This window comes from Melitaea cinxia, chromosome 17 (assembly GCF_905220565.1).
Source record: "Melitaea cinxia chromosome 17, ilMelCinx1.1, whole genome shotgun sequence".
In the NCBI taxonomy this organism is placed as follows: Eukaryota; Metazoa; Arthropoda; class Insecta; order Lepidoptera; family Nymphalidae; genus Melitaea; species Melitaea cinxia.
In genome coordinates, this window is record NC_059410.1 from 14709003 (window position 1) to 14729572 (window position 20570).

Below are 20570 nucleotides of genomic sequence, written 5' to 3' on the forward strand. Positions count from 1 at the left end.
AAAGCGACACTGGAAATTTTGCGAATCCCTAAACCACCATAACGGATAGGTAGGGATGCTTGGGTCCAAGATTGCTCGTTCAGTTGCATATTAAGAATCGATTCTAAGCTAATTTTGATTAAGTCGTCTACTTGTGTTAAAATATCTGGGTGATTCTAAAAGGAGCAGCAACGGAGCGCATACGTAAATTTAGGGACGAAAAGACAATATTTTAAGATGCAAAGTGCATAATGTGGACTAATTTCAAGGAGACGGTCAACTGAATTTTGAAATTTAGTGATTGAATTATTAATATATTCAGAGATACATTCATCAAAAGTTGGAGAGATTAAAAGGTAAAGGGAATTACTGTTAACTTTTTTAATATTTGGAGCCAAAATATTAAATTTTCGTTTTACGTCATTTAAATTTAAGTCGCAGTTATTTATGAAAAGTTCGCATTTGCTAAAATTAAGTTCCAAACCAATGGCTTCAAATTTATTTTTGATTAAAAAAAGGTCCGATAACACAGTATCCACATCACCTCCTAGGGTCCCGTCGTCCAAATACCAGACGTTGAATTTAGAATTTAGATTTTTAATTATCGGATTTATAGCTAAACTAAAAATTGCAGGCCCAAGGGGATCACCCTGTTGACAACCTACTTCCGAGGATAGTTCATTAGAACGATATAATAAGTTTGTTGGGTCAGCGTAACTGAGAAGAAGATAATTGTATAATTGCGTTATATGCCTTTTTTATTTGTGTCAGCAGGGTATCCCTATTTACCGAATTGAAAGCATTTTTGACGTCAATTTTGAGCAACACGTCAGGCTGGCCGTAAGTTAGGAAAGAGCGTAAGGCATGGACGGCTGCCTCACAGCCTCCTTTTACACCGAAGCCTAACTGTACGGGTTCAAATTCCGAATTTAATTTTGGTAAAATATGTCTAATAGCAATTTTGGAGGCAATTTTGGCCAGACGTCGAAGTGTTGATCCAACAACAATTGGTCTCACCCGTCCTTTATGGTGAGGGCGATGAGGTTCGCGCCGAAAAGAATGGGAAAAATTTCTGGATTGACATTACCGGAATAGATAAAATTGATTAATTTAGTGATCGAATTTACAAGTTGCTCACCTGCATCACCCACAGAATGCGATGTTAAGTCTTTCAAATGTTGGGGTGAGATTCCATCTAAACCTGCAGCCGAACCTGGTTTAAAAGATAAAATGGCACCCGTAACATCTTTGTTTTGAATTTGAAGGCATTCTTGCCCTGCTGTTGGTGGGTCTAGAAAAAATGGGTTTACTGGAGCTGGAGGGTGTTTTGTCCGTAAGGCCTGAAGGGTGTCAGGGGTATCTGGTGATAGCACGTCGGTGTAGAACAAGATGCGAGCGGCACCTTTGAGATCTCCGTCACAGATTTCGTTCATCATGCTTGATTGGAGGTGCGGGAGAAGGCGAGGAGCTTAAAAAAAATATATAAAAATATATAGATATATGCCAACAAAACTCCATTGCACCGGTATTGAAGTTAATAAACGCGTGATAACATCACAAAGGTATACTGACACAGAAATTCGTAGCTATTTCACAGTTGTAAATTCCCTTATCCTGACTAACTATATATTGAGTTTGAAACAAAATATCTAGTCAGAATTAACTCCCAATTAGAGAGGGATTATATTTCAGAAGCTGCTTGATATAATCCGAGATTATGGGTAATGAAGAAGAAAAATTATTTCGGCTGATATCTCGATTTCGTGTATGCTCACAAATGAAAAAATAACCGACTTCAAACACCGTGGGTAGCTGAAAAAAAAACCGTATCATTAGAGTTAAATGAAAAAGTAGTTATATCTGTATCAATACTCTTCCGAAACGGCTGGATCGAATGTCTGAATCTGAGAATTGGCGAACATCTACTTTTCATACCTCTAAGTCTTTTTTTTTCGAAGTAGGCGTTATTCAACAACACAAGTTAAGGGGGCTAATAACATAAATAACAAAACAACGTTTGCGGGGTCAGCTATAATAAATTTGTTTATCCGTCAGTTAAACCAGTCATGTCGTCAAACAATCCATATATAGGATTTCAAGTATTCCCTTAGTAATGGACCTTTATAGACTTACGGAAAAACGTGGGAAAAGTCCCAAGGTAACTTTATATCGGTTTCGGACATCTCCAACAGATCCAACCATTTAAACAATGTATATCTAACGACATAGTATTTTATTGCCAATTGTAATAAATAATACTAAGGTAACGTAGCAAATAGTTTTTATGGCATTATTTTATACGAGTTGTGCAATAAAGTTTCACGCGCCTTAAATAATAAAAAAATAATTCAACCCAGAAATAATTTCGCTTTTAAAGAAACGAACTCTTCAGCTGCATAATATTAGTATATTATAATATACATCAAACTATAGACTATATTTAGGGACAGCTTTTCATACCTACGCTATGTTGTATGTATTATGTCAGTGTAATTTTTTTGCGTTCTTGGTCGAATACGCTTGCGTGCTAAGACATGAGGGTTGATCTATGTGTGTGTAACGAGAAATTTGCGTGTATATTATAATAGGTACACCTACGCTTGAGAGCGTGCTTTTGCCTGTAAACGTATATATAGCTACACACACTTGAAAAAATTTTCCTCGAAACGGAAAGCATTGTATACGTTGTTCATGATGTTGTTATAACGATCCTTATTATTTCCAAATAACGTACTCCCTATATTAGACCTAGAACAAAGCGAATGAGGAAAATGTTTATACTGAAAATTTCTGCTAATATTTACAGGAGCTTGTATGTTTACTTTAAGATGATTACAACAACATCGTAACCAAATTTTTGTACGTAAGCTCGAAACGAAAATCAAACTTTGTTATTTTAAGGGAATTAAACCGGAATATTCCTTGGCAACTCTGTTCTCATAAGAGACATTTTCTTTGTTTTTATGACAAGATATTGTTTTTGTATATATAAGTATTGACATGGTTCAGCTTATTATGTTTTTTTATTTTTTATTTCAAAGAATACTTAGCATTTTTTTATACACACTGGTGTTTGTGAATTCCTTAATAACTTCCCCACAACATACTAAACATATATATATGACATACACACTCAACGGCCTTCCTTCATCCTACTGGAAAAACCTATTGGGAAACACACATAATACTCAAGTCTCAAGCACAAAAACCTATACCTATAATAATTATTAATCTATTCTTACAATGACGACAATCACAAGAAAAATAAACAATTGCACTAAGAATTCTCAAATAAAAATAATAATTAATAAAAATGTACAATTAAAAGTTTTAAGTCAGTTCCCAGTATTGACCCATCTGAAGGCCACTTTACCCTATCGGTCCTCAAGAGATTAGCTAACTTACTGTCGGTAATTTCCACTATTGATATTATGTCAAAAGAAACTTTGATGAAGTTATTTGTATTTGTAACTATTAACTGAATATTTTATAATTTAATATTTACTACGACATTTACAAGTACATATCTTTAGCTGTAAAATAACGAGAATTGCTGATAGTAGCACGGATTATATAAAAGTTTCCAAGGGTTAGCATCATTTCAGCTCAGGTTTCATCTTTCATTGATGTGTGCGCAGGAACTCCATGACCTGATTCCCCCTCCCCCTTCCATCATCGTACAACCAGACGCTCTGCGTTACGTCACCCTTATATGGTTGACATTCCCCCTATACGCACTAAGCGATTCGCTAGTACATTCTTGATCCGTACGGCCAAAGAATGGAACTCTCTACCAGCGTTTGTGTTTCCTGAAAGCTATGACCTGGGGATCTTTAAGTCGCGAGTGAATAGGTTACTTCTAGGTAAGCGTGCTCCATCTTAGACCGCATTTTCACTTATCATCAGGTGAAATAGCGGTCAAACGCCAGCCTATCTATGTATAAAAAAAAAAAAAAAAGAACAGTTACAAGTAACAGTGAAAAGTTTTCGTCCTCAGTATTTTCATCTCACTTCAGCCTATCGCGGTCCACTGCTGGACATAGGCCTTCACAAGTTGGCGCCGAAAATGGCGTAAACTCATGTGTGTTGCCTATAGTCACCACGCTGGACCGGCGGGTTGGTGACCGCGGGGCTGGCTTTGTTGCACCTAAGACGCTGCTGCCCGTCTTTGGCCTGTGTATTTCAAAGCAGTTGGATGGTTATCCGACCATCGATCGGCTTTAAGTTCCATGATGGTGTGTTATCCTTTAGTCGCCTCTTACGACACCCACGGGAAGAGAGGGGGTGGCTATGTTCTATACTGCCGTAAACACAGCGTAGTTTTAGGTTTCATCTGTTTACACTAATTGAAACACTTTAAGCTGAATCTGGACGACATGTCGTTAATTACTTGCAGATGGTTCAGTTGTGGGTACATAAGGCCTTTAAGAATCGCACGTAAGAATTTACACACGTAGAAAATAAAATAATTCGCCGAAATATATGTACGCTCATTTAAACAATGACCAATTTGAATAATTAATTTTTGTGTTCCATATTATCAGAAAAGGCTTTTATATAAAATTAAGTTGAAAAGTTATTGATATATTCATGAAAATAAAATGCTACGAAGTTATCTATATCAAATAAATCGCACACAAAACTTGAACAATGAAATATCTTACCAACCACAACTCCACACAAAATCACAGTCAAATAATACTGCTTCCAAGTAGTGTATTGTTCCTGTCATGAATATGGTATACAGAGCTACTAGTAAAGCGTTGTGTTGACAGCAGGCGTAGAGTTAACAACGCGCTTGTAATGCTTCTAGTTTCATTAGGCCTCGGTAACCGCATGGCATCGGGAAACCATACGCATCGTTGCCAACCTAATAATATAAAAAATAATATAAAAATTTCATAGACCTAAGGATCGATAGATTTTTATTAATATTAATTTGGAATAGACACAAATTTAAAATAAAACTTTGTATTTAGCCACTAATATTTGTACAATACCGATTCCTAGAATACCTTATTCTTTCCACAAAGGTTGTCTAGAAACCCCCCCCCTCTCTCTTTTTCTTAGAGATAAGACCTTTTGTAACTTTGTTTTAATGTAAAACACGTTAAAAAACCTATAATAAAATACCTTTAAAAAATACGCGTATCATTTTGCACCGATATAAAACAAAACATTATACACGATAAAATGCTAATATAGCAATTACTTTTGCGAATCAAATTAGACTTTAAAACTTAATAAATAAAGTTCACATTTGTCCACAGATGTCCAGGAGGCTTATAAGGGTGTAGCGGAGTGTTAAAGTGGGATTATGAACGGACACGTGATCTAGCTATGACGATGGCTTTTCTGTTGGGCGCGCTCGGTGCGCTAGCCCTTGTCAGCCGCACGGGTGAGTAAACAGAACCCTTTGGGGCCGTATTAACGCTTTCGCACTTTTATACCATTTTATACAAACTTTATATAGTAATGAAGCCCTTGAACGGGTCTTAATCAACCTTATTAATTTGTAGATTGTGATATTTTTTTACTATTTTTATTTTATTTTTAATTCAGTCATTTGGTTTAATGGTTTTTTATTATGACATGTCAATTTAAAACGTGTAAAGTTAGCTTACGTTAAAATGTTAAATAACCAACACCATATGATTAGAGTAAATGTAATGTACTGTAAAAATGTTAGTTAAAAAATTTCGTCTTTGATTATAATTCGTTAAAATTTGTATTGAGTAAATATAAAATAAATTTTCCAACAGTTTACAATCTATCAATTACATAAAAACTATTACTACATAAAATTGTAACTAGGTTGGCAAACACACGTACGGCTCACCTGATGGTAAGCGATTACCGTAGCTTATAGACGTCTGCAACACCAGAAGCATCGCAAGCGCGTTGCCGACCCTATCCCCAACTTCCCCCAGGAGCTCTGGTCACGTCAAAACGAAGATCGAGGCACTAACCCAGTCGGGCTGCTCCATACTCTGAGCAGGAAATTTCCTGCTGTGCCCTGCCTCCGTTAGACTGCATATTAATATATCATTGGACAATAACTTCTTACAATTGAAATAATTATTGATATTCGTTTAACAATTTGACTTTAATCCTGTCTACTGAAGATAAAATTGAATAAAAATTGTGTCACCCAAAACTGAAAAAATTTATTATTAAATGTATATTTATTTACAGTTCATATAAATTAAAAATACATTTAAAAGCTAGTAATCAATACACTAATTGTTCAAGTAACTGTCCAAGTTTTAATAAATAAAAAGTAACACCAATAAAGCCGAAATAATCTCCGTCACAAAGGATTTTATTCAAGAAAGCGAGACGAAATATGGGGGAGATTTTCAAAACGACTTAATGAAACGAATCCGAGTCCGAAATGATAGCTTTAAAAGAACTCAAATCCCTCGGATTACAAATGATACCACTTTAATCAACTCGAGATACCATTAACTAATATTAACGGAACAATCATTTTGTATTGGGTCGAAATAAATTCTAAATCCGTGATGAAATCAAGTTTTTCGATCTCTACAATAGACTAATGGTAATGTACTTAAGATAATCTTTATAAAGAAACGCCATTAATAATAATAATTGTGTTTGCAGGCAAACGAAAAAAACCGACTTCAATTATATCGACAAGTAATACAACGAAGGTAGACGAAAAATTAGTCAAGTAAATACACATTATCAAAGATTACTCCAAAAGTTATAATCAGATCTCGATGAAATTTAAATGTGACCACATGATAAACCTCGGCCTTCGACTAAATTAAAATTTATCAAAATCGATACACCCCACAGTGCAGTGAAATGTATGGCGCGATGGACAAAAATCATAACACAGTTTTAATGCTGTAATAAACTATATTTCGTACATAATTTTGTTAATGTTGTCTAGTATAATAATTTTTAGCTTCTTTAATCTAATAACAATATTAAATATAAAATTATATTTATCTTAATTAAGGTAAAAAAAACACAATATTCATTCTAACTTAATTCATCTACCAAAATAGCCAAACTAAATTATTTTAAATTAAATAATTATTTAAAATAATTTAAATTAAATTATTTTAAATTAATTAAAACTTTCTGGCAGGCGAATCTCCCGTTGTAGCCAACCTCCGTGGCGTTGATAAAGTCTTTGGCGGCTACGACTAACTTCTTTCCACTTATTACTCATATTTAAACAAAATAACCGACGAAAAGAGAACAAATTCTCTCAAATACAGCTGATTCTCGACCACTTTTTTCCGTTTCAAACGGTACTTCTACCAGATTACCCGGAGTTTTTGATAGATTTCCTTCTCGCTGAAAAAGATATTATAAAAAAAAGTCGCAAACGGAAGCACTTAAACTGTACTGAAAATTAAAGTATACCAATGTAGTAATAATAAAATGTTACAAGTATGCAATGTTATGCAATGTTTTTTTTAAAACTTCCTTCAAAGTTTTAAAATGCACCGAGTTATACTTATTTTCAATAGCAACTTTGGATAGATTCATACATAGTTAAAGACAACGTATAGACTCAAAAACTATAATAATTTAAAGTACATATCTTGGCCTTTAATCTCCATAGCTGTTAGTTTATAAAAACGTTACACTTTCTTTTCACAATGCACTTTGCACAACAGACGATTTACGACTGATAAGGTAGTTAGCGGTATTCATTCAAAGTGAGACATTCAAAGTGTCATTATAAGCGAATAAAAACTATCCAGCTAATAAAAATTGGTGCTCGTTGTGTAGGAACTCATTATTTTTAAAACGGCAATACCGATTTGTAGGAAACCGAAATTTGTTTTTTTCTTTTTTGTCCTAGACTCACCGCACTGTGCACCCGGTAAAAAGTTATGCGGATTTTCGAGTTTCCCTCGATTTCTGTGGGAGCCCATCATCAAATCCTGGTTTCCTTATCATGGTACCAAACCAGAGATATCTCCTTTTCAACAAAAAAAGAATTATCAAAATTGGTTCATAAACGACAAAGTTATCCTCAAACATACATAAATATATATATATATATATTTATATATATACACATAACCTCCTCCTTTTTTGAAGTTGGTTAAAAAAATGAGTTTGCTTTAGAGCACACGAATGAAGTAAAACTTCTATAGCAATACCTGCACAATAGGCCTGCACTGTCTTAGATATATGAAACGTGACTGGGTATGAGAGAAAAAAAAAAGATAATGTGTGCCCCTCTCTGTTGCTCCGTTCGCCTCGCCCGATCACTCTTTTCATAACGCTCTCGTCACGCATTCACCAGCTTACCCCCTAAGTCAAGCGTTCGTAAAGAAGTTTTACTTCGATAATAATATTATTTACTGTACATTAAAAGATACAAACAAAAGTAGTACAATTAGAAGAAGGTGTACAAAGGCGGTCTTATCGCTAAAAGAGCGACAACCTTTGGATATAGGACAAGGTATAGAAACGCAATTACACTTATTATTGAGTTTGGGATTGTTGATATAAATCCAAGTATATTAAATTATATTGATAATTCAAAATAGAAATCTATAGAAATAAATAAAATTGGAGTGTCTGTGTGTAATGCAGTCCGGCCGACCGATTTTGACGGGAATTTCACCGGCAGATAGCTGATGTAATAACGAGTAACTTAGGCTACTTTTATTTTACAGATTTATTTATTTTATAACTCTGCAAACTAAACAATAAGTTTTTTGTTAAATTCCACGCGGACGAAGTCGCTGGCATAGCTAGTTGATTAATAAACCAATAATCAAAATCTGCTTTTTATCTGTGTAAATATGTTGATAAGGGTAAAATGACTGAACTGAACTTGGTAAATTTTACTCCCAGAGTAATTATCGTTATCGCGTCAAACCCCCAAACTATAATAAAAAGATAAATAAATAAATAAATACTTCACACTCATAGGAAACTTGTAGGATTTACAAGACAGCAAGCGCAAATCCTCAGAACACGATAAACATCGATATGGCCAATACAAATGTCTGTCGTGCTGTGATCACTGCGCTAACGCGTCGTTATTTATTTTAAAAATTAATCAAATGAAAAAAAAAAATGTAATTATTATGATAAATGTAATGTTAGTATCCACTACAACGAACAAGTTGACTTAAAAAGTGGTACACTGACTAAAATTTAATATAGCTTTTGTCACAGTAAACTGTGCTATGATATGGTCGATCACCTTTATCTATATAAATAAAAATGAATGTTGCTAAGCGCATAACTCGAGAATGGCTCGACCAATTTGGCTATTTTTTTTTTTTTTTGTAAGGCCGACGGAATGTTTTAATAATTAAAAAAATAATAAAAATAATACTGTTAACTTTTGAAACCGGGCAGCTATAGTGTAAAATAAAAAGAAATTAATTAAGTTATTGTACTAATTTCTTTTGTAAAGAAATAAAAGGCTATACAACTTCTCGATAAATTTTGAAATTACTAAAAATTTTCAATGTATGACTAAAATTACTAGTAAAAGGTTTTTTCTTTCAAGGTATTCCACGCCCATTATCTATAAATTCCTACTAAGACATGGTGCCTATTTGTATTACGAAACATACGATTTGAGAGTACAATCTATTGAATATTCCAAGTATCTTAGTACAATCTAGTAACAAACCAGTTCTTCTATTGCCAGATGTTCTGATACTTTGACAAATGGTTTTCTATTGTCAATGGTCTTGATTTATATACTTATTACCAATGTAATTATATGAAGATTTTATGCCAAATAAACTACGATTTCAGGATATATATGCTCAAATACAGGAAATATACCATATTGATTTTTTTTTTTTATTTAGACGTTTGATACACATATAATGCACTTAAAGGTCTCGGTTGTAATCTAACAACAGTTATACCCAGGCGCAGACTGGAGAGGCACTCCAAGGGTTGTGGGTTCGATTCCCGACCTGAGTCTAGGTATAACATGTATTAATTCGACATACACCTATTAATTATTTATACGTGCATTTATCACAAAAAATATATTTTTATCTCTAACAGTTGGATATTACTCAAAAAATAAGCATTAAACTGCCTATTAGAGGAATAGACGACCTAGTCTGATTTAAAATAATAAAAAAAATGTAGTACCAGATGACGATCGTTAGACAATTTAGAAAAAAATCTTTAAATCTAAACATTTTTGGATAGATTTAACAGGTGGCTGACGTCAAGTGATTATAACTTTTACCTAAAAATCGGAAACCTGTTTAAAGAGTATTAGACTAATAAATAAATCTTGCTAAAACCTGAAGAAATTTTAAGACATTTTTAAGTTAATGGCAATGGCAAATGGTGTCAAACTTATTACCCAGTGACCTCTATTTGCAGTGAGTCTGCCTTTGTCTCCAGGAATAATTAATTCATTTTTTGCTTCAGTTCTGTGTATGACGATTATATTTAGTTAAATATGAATTATCTATATGTACGTTGTAAGAAACGAACGATACAATTATATCAGTCGATACCAGCAGTCTACCTTAGGAATAGACGACTGTGTGTAAATGGTAAACATATTTTAAAATAATTTTATTCGTCAGTGTTCTAAGGTAAGAACTGGGTGAAACGCTATAATGGATTCGTAAATATTACAATAAGGATTTCAGAAATAAAAACACAATTACAATACCGCATTATGCTGCTTTTCTTTAAAACCCAAAAAATCGAAAATATTCCCTCAAAATTCAATTAATCACTCGCTATACAATAAAATCCTGTTTCCTCAAGACCATTTCCTTAACCTCTGAGCGTAAGATGAATTTTAACAAAAATACTCGAAAACTCAGCGCTGCTTGTCCTGATTTGAATTCTCGAGGTTCGTGATTAATTACAATTAATTATCGTAAAGTTTGAGTCATTTTCATTTTTTTTTTTCGTTTAAAAATATATATTAAAAAAAACACAATTCTTTTATTCATTTTATGTGTTATCCCATTATAAAAATGATTATTTGAGCAGGAAACTTTTATTCAATATAAAAAAGGCGAGTAATTTTTTATATTTTTCTGGATAATTATGTTCCAGAAAGATTCTGTGTTTTATTTTTGAACATAAACCAATATTGAAATGAAAATTTAACAGATTAAACAATATTTTGGTTGAGCCGTGTATTCGTGAGGTTCTAATTGATCCTCGAGCGATCCACTCGTGAATTTTAATACAATCAAAGTTCGATTATGACGTTTTCGTTTTACTTAGATGGAGAAGATTGTTTTTAAAATTTATTTAACGGTAGTATTTTTACATTTTTAACGACCTCAAGAAAGGGGGAGGTTTCTCAATTTGACCGTATAATTATATATATATATATATATATATATGTGTTCGGGGATAACTTCATTGTTTATGAACCGATTTTGCTGATTCTTTTTTTGTTAGAAAGGAGATATGCCAAAGATAGTACCATGATAAGGATCTGATGATGGCATCCCAGAGAAATCGAGGTAAACATTCGAAAATCGTAGTGGCGAATAGTGCATTTGGTATTTTATTTTTACTTACGTTATATTACTTGTCGATGTAATTGACGTCGGTTTTTTTCGTTTGCGAACAAATACAATTATTATCTTTTACACTATTGGAATAAGCAAAGCGATTTATTTAATCGTCCAAATTCATTGGTTTATATTTTGGTAACGTGAATTACTTATTTTAGTATTTCTTTGAAACAGTACATGCTATTTCGTACAACCGTTATGGTGAAGTAGAGTGAATGTCACATATAGATTTTCAGATTTTCTATATAATGAAATTTGTTTGTGATCGGGCTGTAGTTAAAAAGGCCGTGTCACGGGAAGTACGTTAGTCTGTCGAAGTTGATTATTATCATTATTGTTAAATATGTTCAAAGATACTAGATTATTCGGAAACAATAGAAAAACAGCTGATCGGGTTTACATCTCGTTTAATGCATACCTTTGACAGAAAACAACAATCTACCCACAGAAAATATATAACAATTATCTACAAAAATAAATAAAATTGGAGTGTATGTTTTTAATATTAATATAGCCGCTTTTTACTAAATGCATATGGGTGTTATACACGATACATATACCAAAATAGCATTTTTTACAACTTTCGTTTCTCTGCTTGTCTTTCTGTTTGTTCCGGCTAATCTCTGAAACGACTGGACCTATTTTAACGGGACTTTCATTGGAAAATAGCTTATATAGTAAGGAGTAACTTAGTCTACTTTTATTTTAGGAATTTATTTATTTTATAAATGAATACGAACTGAACAATAGCTTTTTTGCTAAATTTCATGCGAACGAAGGCGAAGACCGCTAGTTGAATTATATAAACGTTACTCATGTTAGGAAAGTTATCACAACGAATGTAGTTTTCTTATACATAAAAAGGAATTTCTAATAATACCATTATCGTAAGGGTTGTTAATTCGTAAAAAAATCCGTAGTCACGTACGTATTCATATTTTAATTTTGCATAAAAACGTCAAAAGTTATTAATATAGTAATTTTTAAAAAAACTCTAATCAAAAGTAAAATTGGACTAGTGGAGTGAATTACAAAAATTAAATAAATATAAAACTATTGAAGGGTGCAGCCGGAGAATCCAAAAAACAATAAAAAAAAAAACTTATAATTAATTTATTATATGTATTACAAAAATAAAGAAACTATAACTAAATTACAGTAATGACAATTGGTCGATGTTTGTACCAAGAGTGATGCTTCCACAATTCAGGCTTCGAATGAAAAGTTCCATTGACATCAACGATTGACATAAATGCTGGCTTGATAGGTCCTAGGTGCCGTGTGCGATGTAAAGATGAAAATGTAAGTATGCTGATGCTGTGGTAGGCTATGTGTGACAATATAATGTTAATTGTTTATCAACAAATTTGTGATATCTTCTACTTAACTTCCACAACTTTTTGTCTTAGAACTAAATCTTTCGTACCAATTCCATTAGTTTAGAATGTTCAATTTAGAGAAAATTGTTGTAACAATAGGAATAGTTTAACTCGCATTCAGCCTGTAAACAATCCATTGCTGGGCATTGCATTGAGGGTTGGCAGACTTTAACTATGACCCGATTATTATTATTGTTGATAATTTTAATGGTATACTTTTTAAGTAGGCCAAGTAGGTCATAAGTGTACATATACGGTAACTAAAAATAAGTGTACATATATTATAGATAGCAAGTAAGTGTATATATAAACACGGATCATAATAATAAAAAATCGACAATAATAATTAAGGTAAGGCGCAATATAATTAAATAAATAAATCTTTATGCAAACGGTGGATTCACGTCTGCATTAGGGATACTAAGATAGAATAATTAGTTTTCTTAATGTAAGCTGCAGTAGTGTACCAAGTAACGATCACTAATAAAAATAAAAATTGGAATAACAAAAGCACGGGCATTATAAGCATGTGGATATATCTTTATATATATATAAAAAAATGGTTTACTTTTAAAACAATCATAACGTTTATAAATTGCCATAAAGAGTAAGAGATCATTAGTTAAATTTTCATTTTGTTTTTGGCGTAATATAATTTAAAAAAATTTAGATTAATTATTTATTTATTTATTTATTTATTTATTTTATAGGCAATCCGACAGCGTTATGTTACAATAGTATGTTACAATATAATGTACAAATATGGCCAAAATAGGATCACACTGATATTTAAAGATATATTATATATCTTCTATTTATAAAAATAAAACGAGTATACTTTAGACCACACAACTGAAGTTAAACTTCTTTAGCTTCATCTATCTTATATCTTCAACTCTCAACTTTCGTTCGCCTCACCCAATCACACTTTTCGTAACGCTCTCGTCACGCACTCACCAGCTCACCCCAAGTCAAGCGTGCGTGAAGAAGTTTAATTCAATAAAAGTAGATTAAAGTACGTTATTAAGTAGACGACGCATTGGCTCAACGGTCACAGCACTGGCTTGTGGCTGTTGCGCTGGCGGTTGCGGGTTCGATCCCCGCACATGACAAATATTTGTATTGACCATACAGATGTTTGCCGTGGTCTGGGTGTTTGCGCAGTCCTTGTGGGTCTCCCCACCGTGCCTCGGAGAGCACGTTAAACCATCGGTCCCGGTTCTTATCATGTACACCTGATTGTGATCGATACTCATAGAAGGGAATATATCCTCCAACCTGCATTGGAGCAGCGTGGTCGATTAAGCTCTGATGCTTCTCATACATCGGGAAAGATGCCTACGCCGCCCATCAGTGGGATATTACAGGCTGAAGTGGATTAAGATGACCAATTGTATGCCTATCGTACTGCGTTACCAATACCGAACTGCATCAACACGAAAGCATCCCATTCTTTCTTAAAGGCATTTTATCCTCCAAAGGAGAACGAATGGAGCTAAAACCCTGCCTAAAGATTTGCGAATAACTATCCCATCAAATGTAATGACAATTATCGGATAGTGATTACAAAGAACCAAAAATTCTACGTTTACAAATATTCGTTCTAAGCGGGTACCGAAACTTTGAATTAAACTGTGGCGGCATCTATCGCACAACATACTAACTACGTAATTTCATTAATAATTGTAAATTTGTAATTAAGTTTTGACTAGCCAAAGCTCCGAGGATTCTGGGTTCGATTCCCACCCCGAGTCTGGGTGTAATATAAATATATATTTATATATTTATATATGTATTATTTATAAGTATATTTATCGAAAAAAAAATGTAGCTATATACCAGTTGGCTGTTACCTATAACACAAGCATTAAGTTGCTTACTTTAGGAACAGACGACCGTGTGTGTATTGTGTAGATATTTATTTGTTTATAATTAGAGAAATCGCACCCCTAAAAAACCATCAGTATATATTAAATCACAATTCGTCCCACTCGGATATCAAAAATACGTAACAAAAACAAAACAAAAAAAAGGATACAGGAAATAGAATGCCAAAAAATGATTAATTAACTAATAAATGTAATCAACAATAATCTGTCAAGTTCCCACGATTGGACAATAGCCTTTTCTACTGTTAATGAAAAGGATTCGTGCAATAATACACACTGTCATACTCCTGGCGATGACGAATGATTTATGACCGAAAGGTACAATTATTGTTTCGGTAACTCGATACGGGCTAAAACATGCTGCGGTATTTTTGGTAAATTAATTAGTTTCGGTTGAAAAATCTTACCTCAGTGCAATAATGGTTCAAGTTAAAGTTCTTATTCATGAAATAAGTATTTGGTAGAAACTTTTAATTTCAAATGAAAAAGAAAGTGAAGTACAGAAGTGCAACTGAAAAGTAGCTAAAGTTTTCAGAATATAAAATACTGTGTTCACGCCAACCAAGTAGTGGAGCACCGTGGTGGATTAAGCTCCAATCCTTCTCCTACATGAGAGAGGCCAATGCCCAGCAGTGGGATGTTACAAGCTGAATGTGAAAAATGTATTCTGTCTCATTGTCTCCTGTACATTTGTGTTTGTTTTTGATCGTTACGCATTTTCGTTTCATCGAGTTTCTAATCACAAGGATTCTGAAAAACTTTCACTTCAAAAAGGGTCAAAAATGTATAATAGATGTTAATTTAAGCGTGCCAACCAACAACAAATATATACTTGGCGTACGCATATCGATAGCATAAACGATTTATTAAAAAAATAACTTTACAGTCTATGACGCTTACAAGATGAAATTCCAAAAAAATATAAAAATATTCTACAAAAGGACAGACCACCAAAAACATTCAAGGGTTAAATTTGTCATGAGTGGGATACAGTCTGCGATATACCCCACGAAAGTTCGTCAATGATATTAAAATAATTATTTTATTATAGTACATCATCATTATCATCATCATCATTTCAGCCTTCACAGTCCACTGCTGGACATAGGCCTCCACAAGTTTACGCCAAAACAAGATGAAAACAACATTGTACATTGTACAACATTGTACAACAACAAACAAGATTTGTTGTAAGAGGCGACTAAGGGATAACAAGGTTCCACAACCACCATGGAACTTAAGAAGCCGGCCGATGGCGGGATAACCATCCAACTGCTGGCTTTGAAATACACAGGGCGAAGACACGCAGCAGCGTCTTCGGTGCGACAAAGCCAGTACTGCGATCACCAACCCGCCTGCCCAGCGTGGTGACTATGGGCAAAACACATGAGTTTACGTTATAGTATAGATTGCTTGATATTTTCGAGTCCTATATGGCTATACGAACATTAAGAGGAGGCCTTATTGTGAATCTTAATGTCACAATCAAAATACCTTTATTCAAATAGGCTTAAAGGACTATTCGAATCATCATTTTACAAATTAAAATTTTAATGTGATTATTATTGTTAAAAGTAAAGCAACCATCGATTCGGAATGTAGATTCTGTAGAGAAAAATCGGCAAGAAACTCCGCAGTTACTCCTTTAAATAAAAATATATATAATCTGTGTTTTGGTACAAAATTAGTAATATCATGCAAGAAATACAGCGTCACTAAGTCCACACATATTTATCATTTACGTAATATGTTCAGTCGTAGCTATATTTTAAGATGTATTGTCCCATGAATCAACTGGCACAATGGCTGTCCTTGCACTGAATGGACCCATAATGTTGAGCCCGACCAAAGTCACTTACCAAAGTACCGTGTTTTCATCTTGTTTACTATTATAGTTATGGTTGTCTGTTTTATTGCTTTTCAGCTTATAAGCATTTTCATCTATTGATACCAAAACAATCTAAGTACTAAAATATATGATTTTTTGATAACGCGCATTTACTTAACTATTTTGCCTCCACTTTCGTTATATTACTGGTCAATGTAATTGAGGTCGGAATTTTTTTTCATCTGCGAGCAAACTTAATTATCTTTATTACAAAGTTATGCTTGTACTATGCCAGTGTGTATTGTTACTGTTATTTAATTTATAGTTACAGTGTAAAGAACGCAGAAAGAAAAAGAATGCAGGCATTAGACAATGTCGTTCAAGTAAGAACGCATGGAATTTTATTATTACACCGATTTCTTGTTCGAAGAGCCTTTTTTGCGAAGCACAGTTACATTTTACTGCTAGTTTCAAGCATACGGTTTCACTTACGACATTTTATTACTCTAAGACTTGCATAGGTTTGAATCTGTCGATCAGAATTTAGTTACCACTTTAAATGTCATTAATTTTATTTCTAACTAGATATGGTGCATTGCAATTGAAGATTTATAGTATCCTACGCGCGTTGCTACGCTTTTTTTTATTATTTCTTTGGTCGTACCAACTCAGGAACTCAGGTGGAACCTTTGTGGGCTCATGCACAACACTTTGCTGAACATCATGACATGATCAAATGTATAGCTACGATTCTATAAAGGACATACAGACAAAAATTGAATATATATATATATATATATATATATATATATATATATATATTTAGATTTATGTATGGAAAACGCTATGTTATAGTTATTCAAATTGTTTAAAAAGAGATCTTTTTTCGAATATATGAAAATAGGTACCTAAGGAATTAATTTATCTGATTGATTCAGCTGGTAATATAAGCTGATAGGTAAATACCTCATTTTCAATATAAAAAAAGAGTAGCTTAAATCACCAGGGGTTCCACTGCGAATTGGTGAATTATTTCCATACCACGAGTAACGATCGATATCAGGAACCTTGTACCTTATCAGGAGCCTTGAAACAAAGGAAGTTGAGGGAAATAAAACCATCCAACCCAAAAGTGAAATGCAAAACAGCGTAAATAAGTTAAGGTCTACTTAGTGACAATCTAGTAATTTTAAAAGAATATGAAGTGTATCACATCACACATCAGCCTATCGAAGTCCACTACTGGATATAGGCCTTCACAAGTTCGAGCCAGTGAACTCATGTGTTTTGCCCATAGTCACCACGCTGGGCAAGGCGGGTTGGTAACCACAGCGCTGGCTTTGTCGCACCGAAGACGCTGCTGCCCGTCCTCGGCCTGTGTATTTTAAAGCTAGCAGTTGGATGGTTATCCCGCCATCGGTCGGCTTTATAAGTTCCAAGGTGGTAGTGGAACTGTGTTATCTCTTAGTCGCCTCTTACGACACCCACAGGAAGAGAGGGAATGGCTGTGTTCTTTACTGCCGTAGCCACACAGCAGATGAAGTGTATGCGTGTAAATAATTGTACATGAGCAAGGACTGCAGCGACAACTTGTTCATGTCGCTTGAATGAAAAATACTTAAATAAATTTGCGTAAAACACACTTTTGTTAGCCTACATTATACCCATTTATTTCTACTAGTGGTCGCCTAGTGGTCAAAATTCGACCACAATTAGTTTAAATTATAAGTTTGAACATTAAACAAAAGTTTATTTATGCGTGTGTGTGTGTTAAATACATGGTAGTGTGTGTAATGTTTTTTTTTTTTTTTTATTTATTATATTTATCCTATATTTTTTATGAATATTAAAAAAAATATTAGCATTCTGCACTCTTTCTCTATATAAAGTATAAGTGTGCAAAATTTCATACTAGTTCCGTCCACGCATTTTTTGTAAAAAGTTTTTGCTTCACGTATAGAAGATAGATATTTACATAAACAGATATTTGATTACAAAGTAATAAATGCTTTCTATTCATAATATTAGTAGAGACAAAGGGTAAAGTCCTTAAATGAATTAACCTCTGTTTAACCCTTTTAGAGATTGACTTTCAAAGTGCCCTATTCATCCCAAGGGTTTACATCATGGCCATGTAAAATTATATTATAAAACATATCAAAGAAAATCAAAAGTAATGATAAAGATTGTAATCTATACTAATATTATGAAGCTGAAGAGTTTGTTTGTTTGAACGCGCTAATCTAGGGAACTACTGATCTGATTAGAAAAATTCTTTCATTGTTATATAGCCCATTTACCAAGGCAGGCTATAGGCCTTATATCATCACGCTAAGCTCGATAGAAGCAGGCCACCAATCAATAATGTTTCAAAATCGGATTTTTTTCCTTTTAAGAGCTTCCGCTGCGTGCGCTGCAGTTTGGCAAAATCATGTATGACAAAATTCTTCCTATCCCATGCGGATAAACTCGCGGGCAGAAGCTAGTTAATGATAATTTGCTCAAGTTTTTCGCATTTGTTACACTATGTTACTTAAAGCTTACGTTCCTTCCAAAACAGCTTGTTTTTTTTTAAATATCTAAGTATGGTTGTAAGTTATTTTAATGAACCACTTATATACGCTTTACTTAATATACGCTTCGGAATAGGCCTCTTTTCCCATGTAGGAGAAAGATCAGAGCTTAATCCACCACGCTGCTCTAATGCGGGTTGGCGGATATATTGCCTACTATGAGTAAAGATCGCTATCAGGTGTACATGATAACAACCGGGACCAACGGCTTAAGGTGCTTCCCGAAGCTCGGTGTTGAGACTCATAAGGACTTCATAAATACCCAGACTATGGCAATTATCTTTATGGACAATACAAATGTTTGTCATGTGCGGGGATCGAACCCGCAATCGTCAGCGCAACAGCCACAAACCAGTGCTGTGACCGTTGCGCCAACTTCATCAAGTCTTATCATCTTAATAAATCGTATCAATACAATAACAACAGAAACATTTCCGATATATTTTCAAATCCAACTGATTAAAAGCTTTCCGTATTCATATTTTAATTAATATTTAAAACAAATAATAATTCTTAAATTATTTGAATGGAAAAAGAATTTTTAATTATCTTTTTCTTTTTATTTGAACGCTAGTCAAAACGGAATTGATACATAATAGTCTTAATTTATTCATTGAAACATTTCTGGTTTTCAAGTCGTCGAGTGGAAGAGACAAATGCATGGAAAATCTCGTTGTTAAAACCGTAGAATTTCTGTAAAGATAGCACAAGTTTATTTAGTTAAATTGCTTATTTTATACCGTTTGTGTGTTGGAATTCTTAAATAAATTTGTCTTGTTGCTTGAAGAGCTCGTCTTGACGTAAGTAATGGCTCATTACGGTTCCTGTGCATCTAAGCTCTTCACCTGCTAATACCTTAATCCACACGTTAGGTTCACTGCAGATGAACAGTATATGTCTCATACTGCTAACGTGTATGAATAATCACAATGTCTATGTCATATTCAGGAGTGAGTGTATTAACACTTGGGTTTAAAGTTGACACTTTGTAACTATTTGACACGTAATTGATTTTTTTTTAAATATATTTTATGTTAACTGATTTAGTAAAACTAAAGAGTATTTTGATTAATTTTTATGTCCTATTAACAGGAATTAAAGGTCAAATTTAATCGCTACTAATAATAGAAATATGGCAATCTGAAAAATTATATTAAAAAAAAATCTTGCTACTAATAAAAGTTTACTAGTAATCAGCTAGAGTATGATTACACATGCAGACTTATATCTCTGTGTTTGATGTTGACTAACCACTTTAATAACAATACATTGTAATGTAGAATAATACGTAGAATAACTTATTATTAGTTCGATTGAAATTATAATTTTAATGTAATTCTCGTTCCAATTCGTAAATGGGTACTTAGTTGTGTACTTAGTAAATTTTTTTG

The 20570-nt window shown here is 33.4% G+C and overlaps 1 protein-coding gene across 1 annotated transcript in view; it reads left to right on the plus strand.

Moving 5' to 3' along the window:
• The first annotated feature begins 5325 nt into the window (after window positions 1-5325).
• The window catches only part of LOC123661884 (zwei Ig domain protein zig-8-like), a 38163-nt gene continuing 22918 nt past the window's right edge, over window positions 5326-20570 (plus strand). The window contains exon 1 of the mRNA XM_045596820.1: window positions 5326-5377. Coding sequence (XP_045452776.1) covers window positions 5326-5377 — 52 coding nt within the window. The remainder of the gene's footprint in view (window positions 5378-20570) is intronic.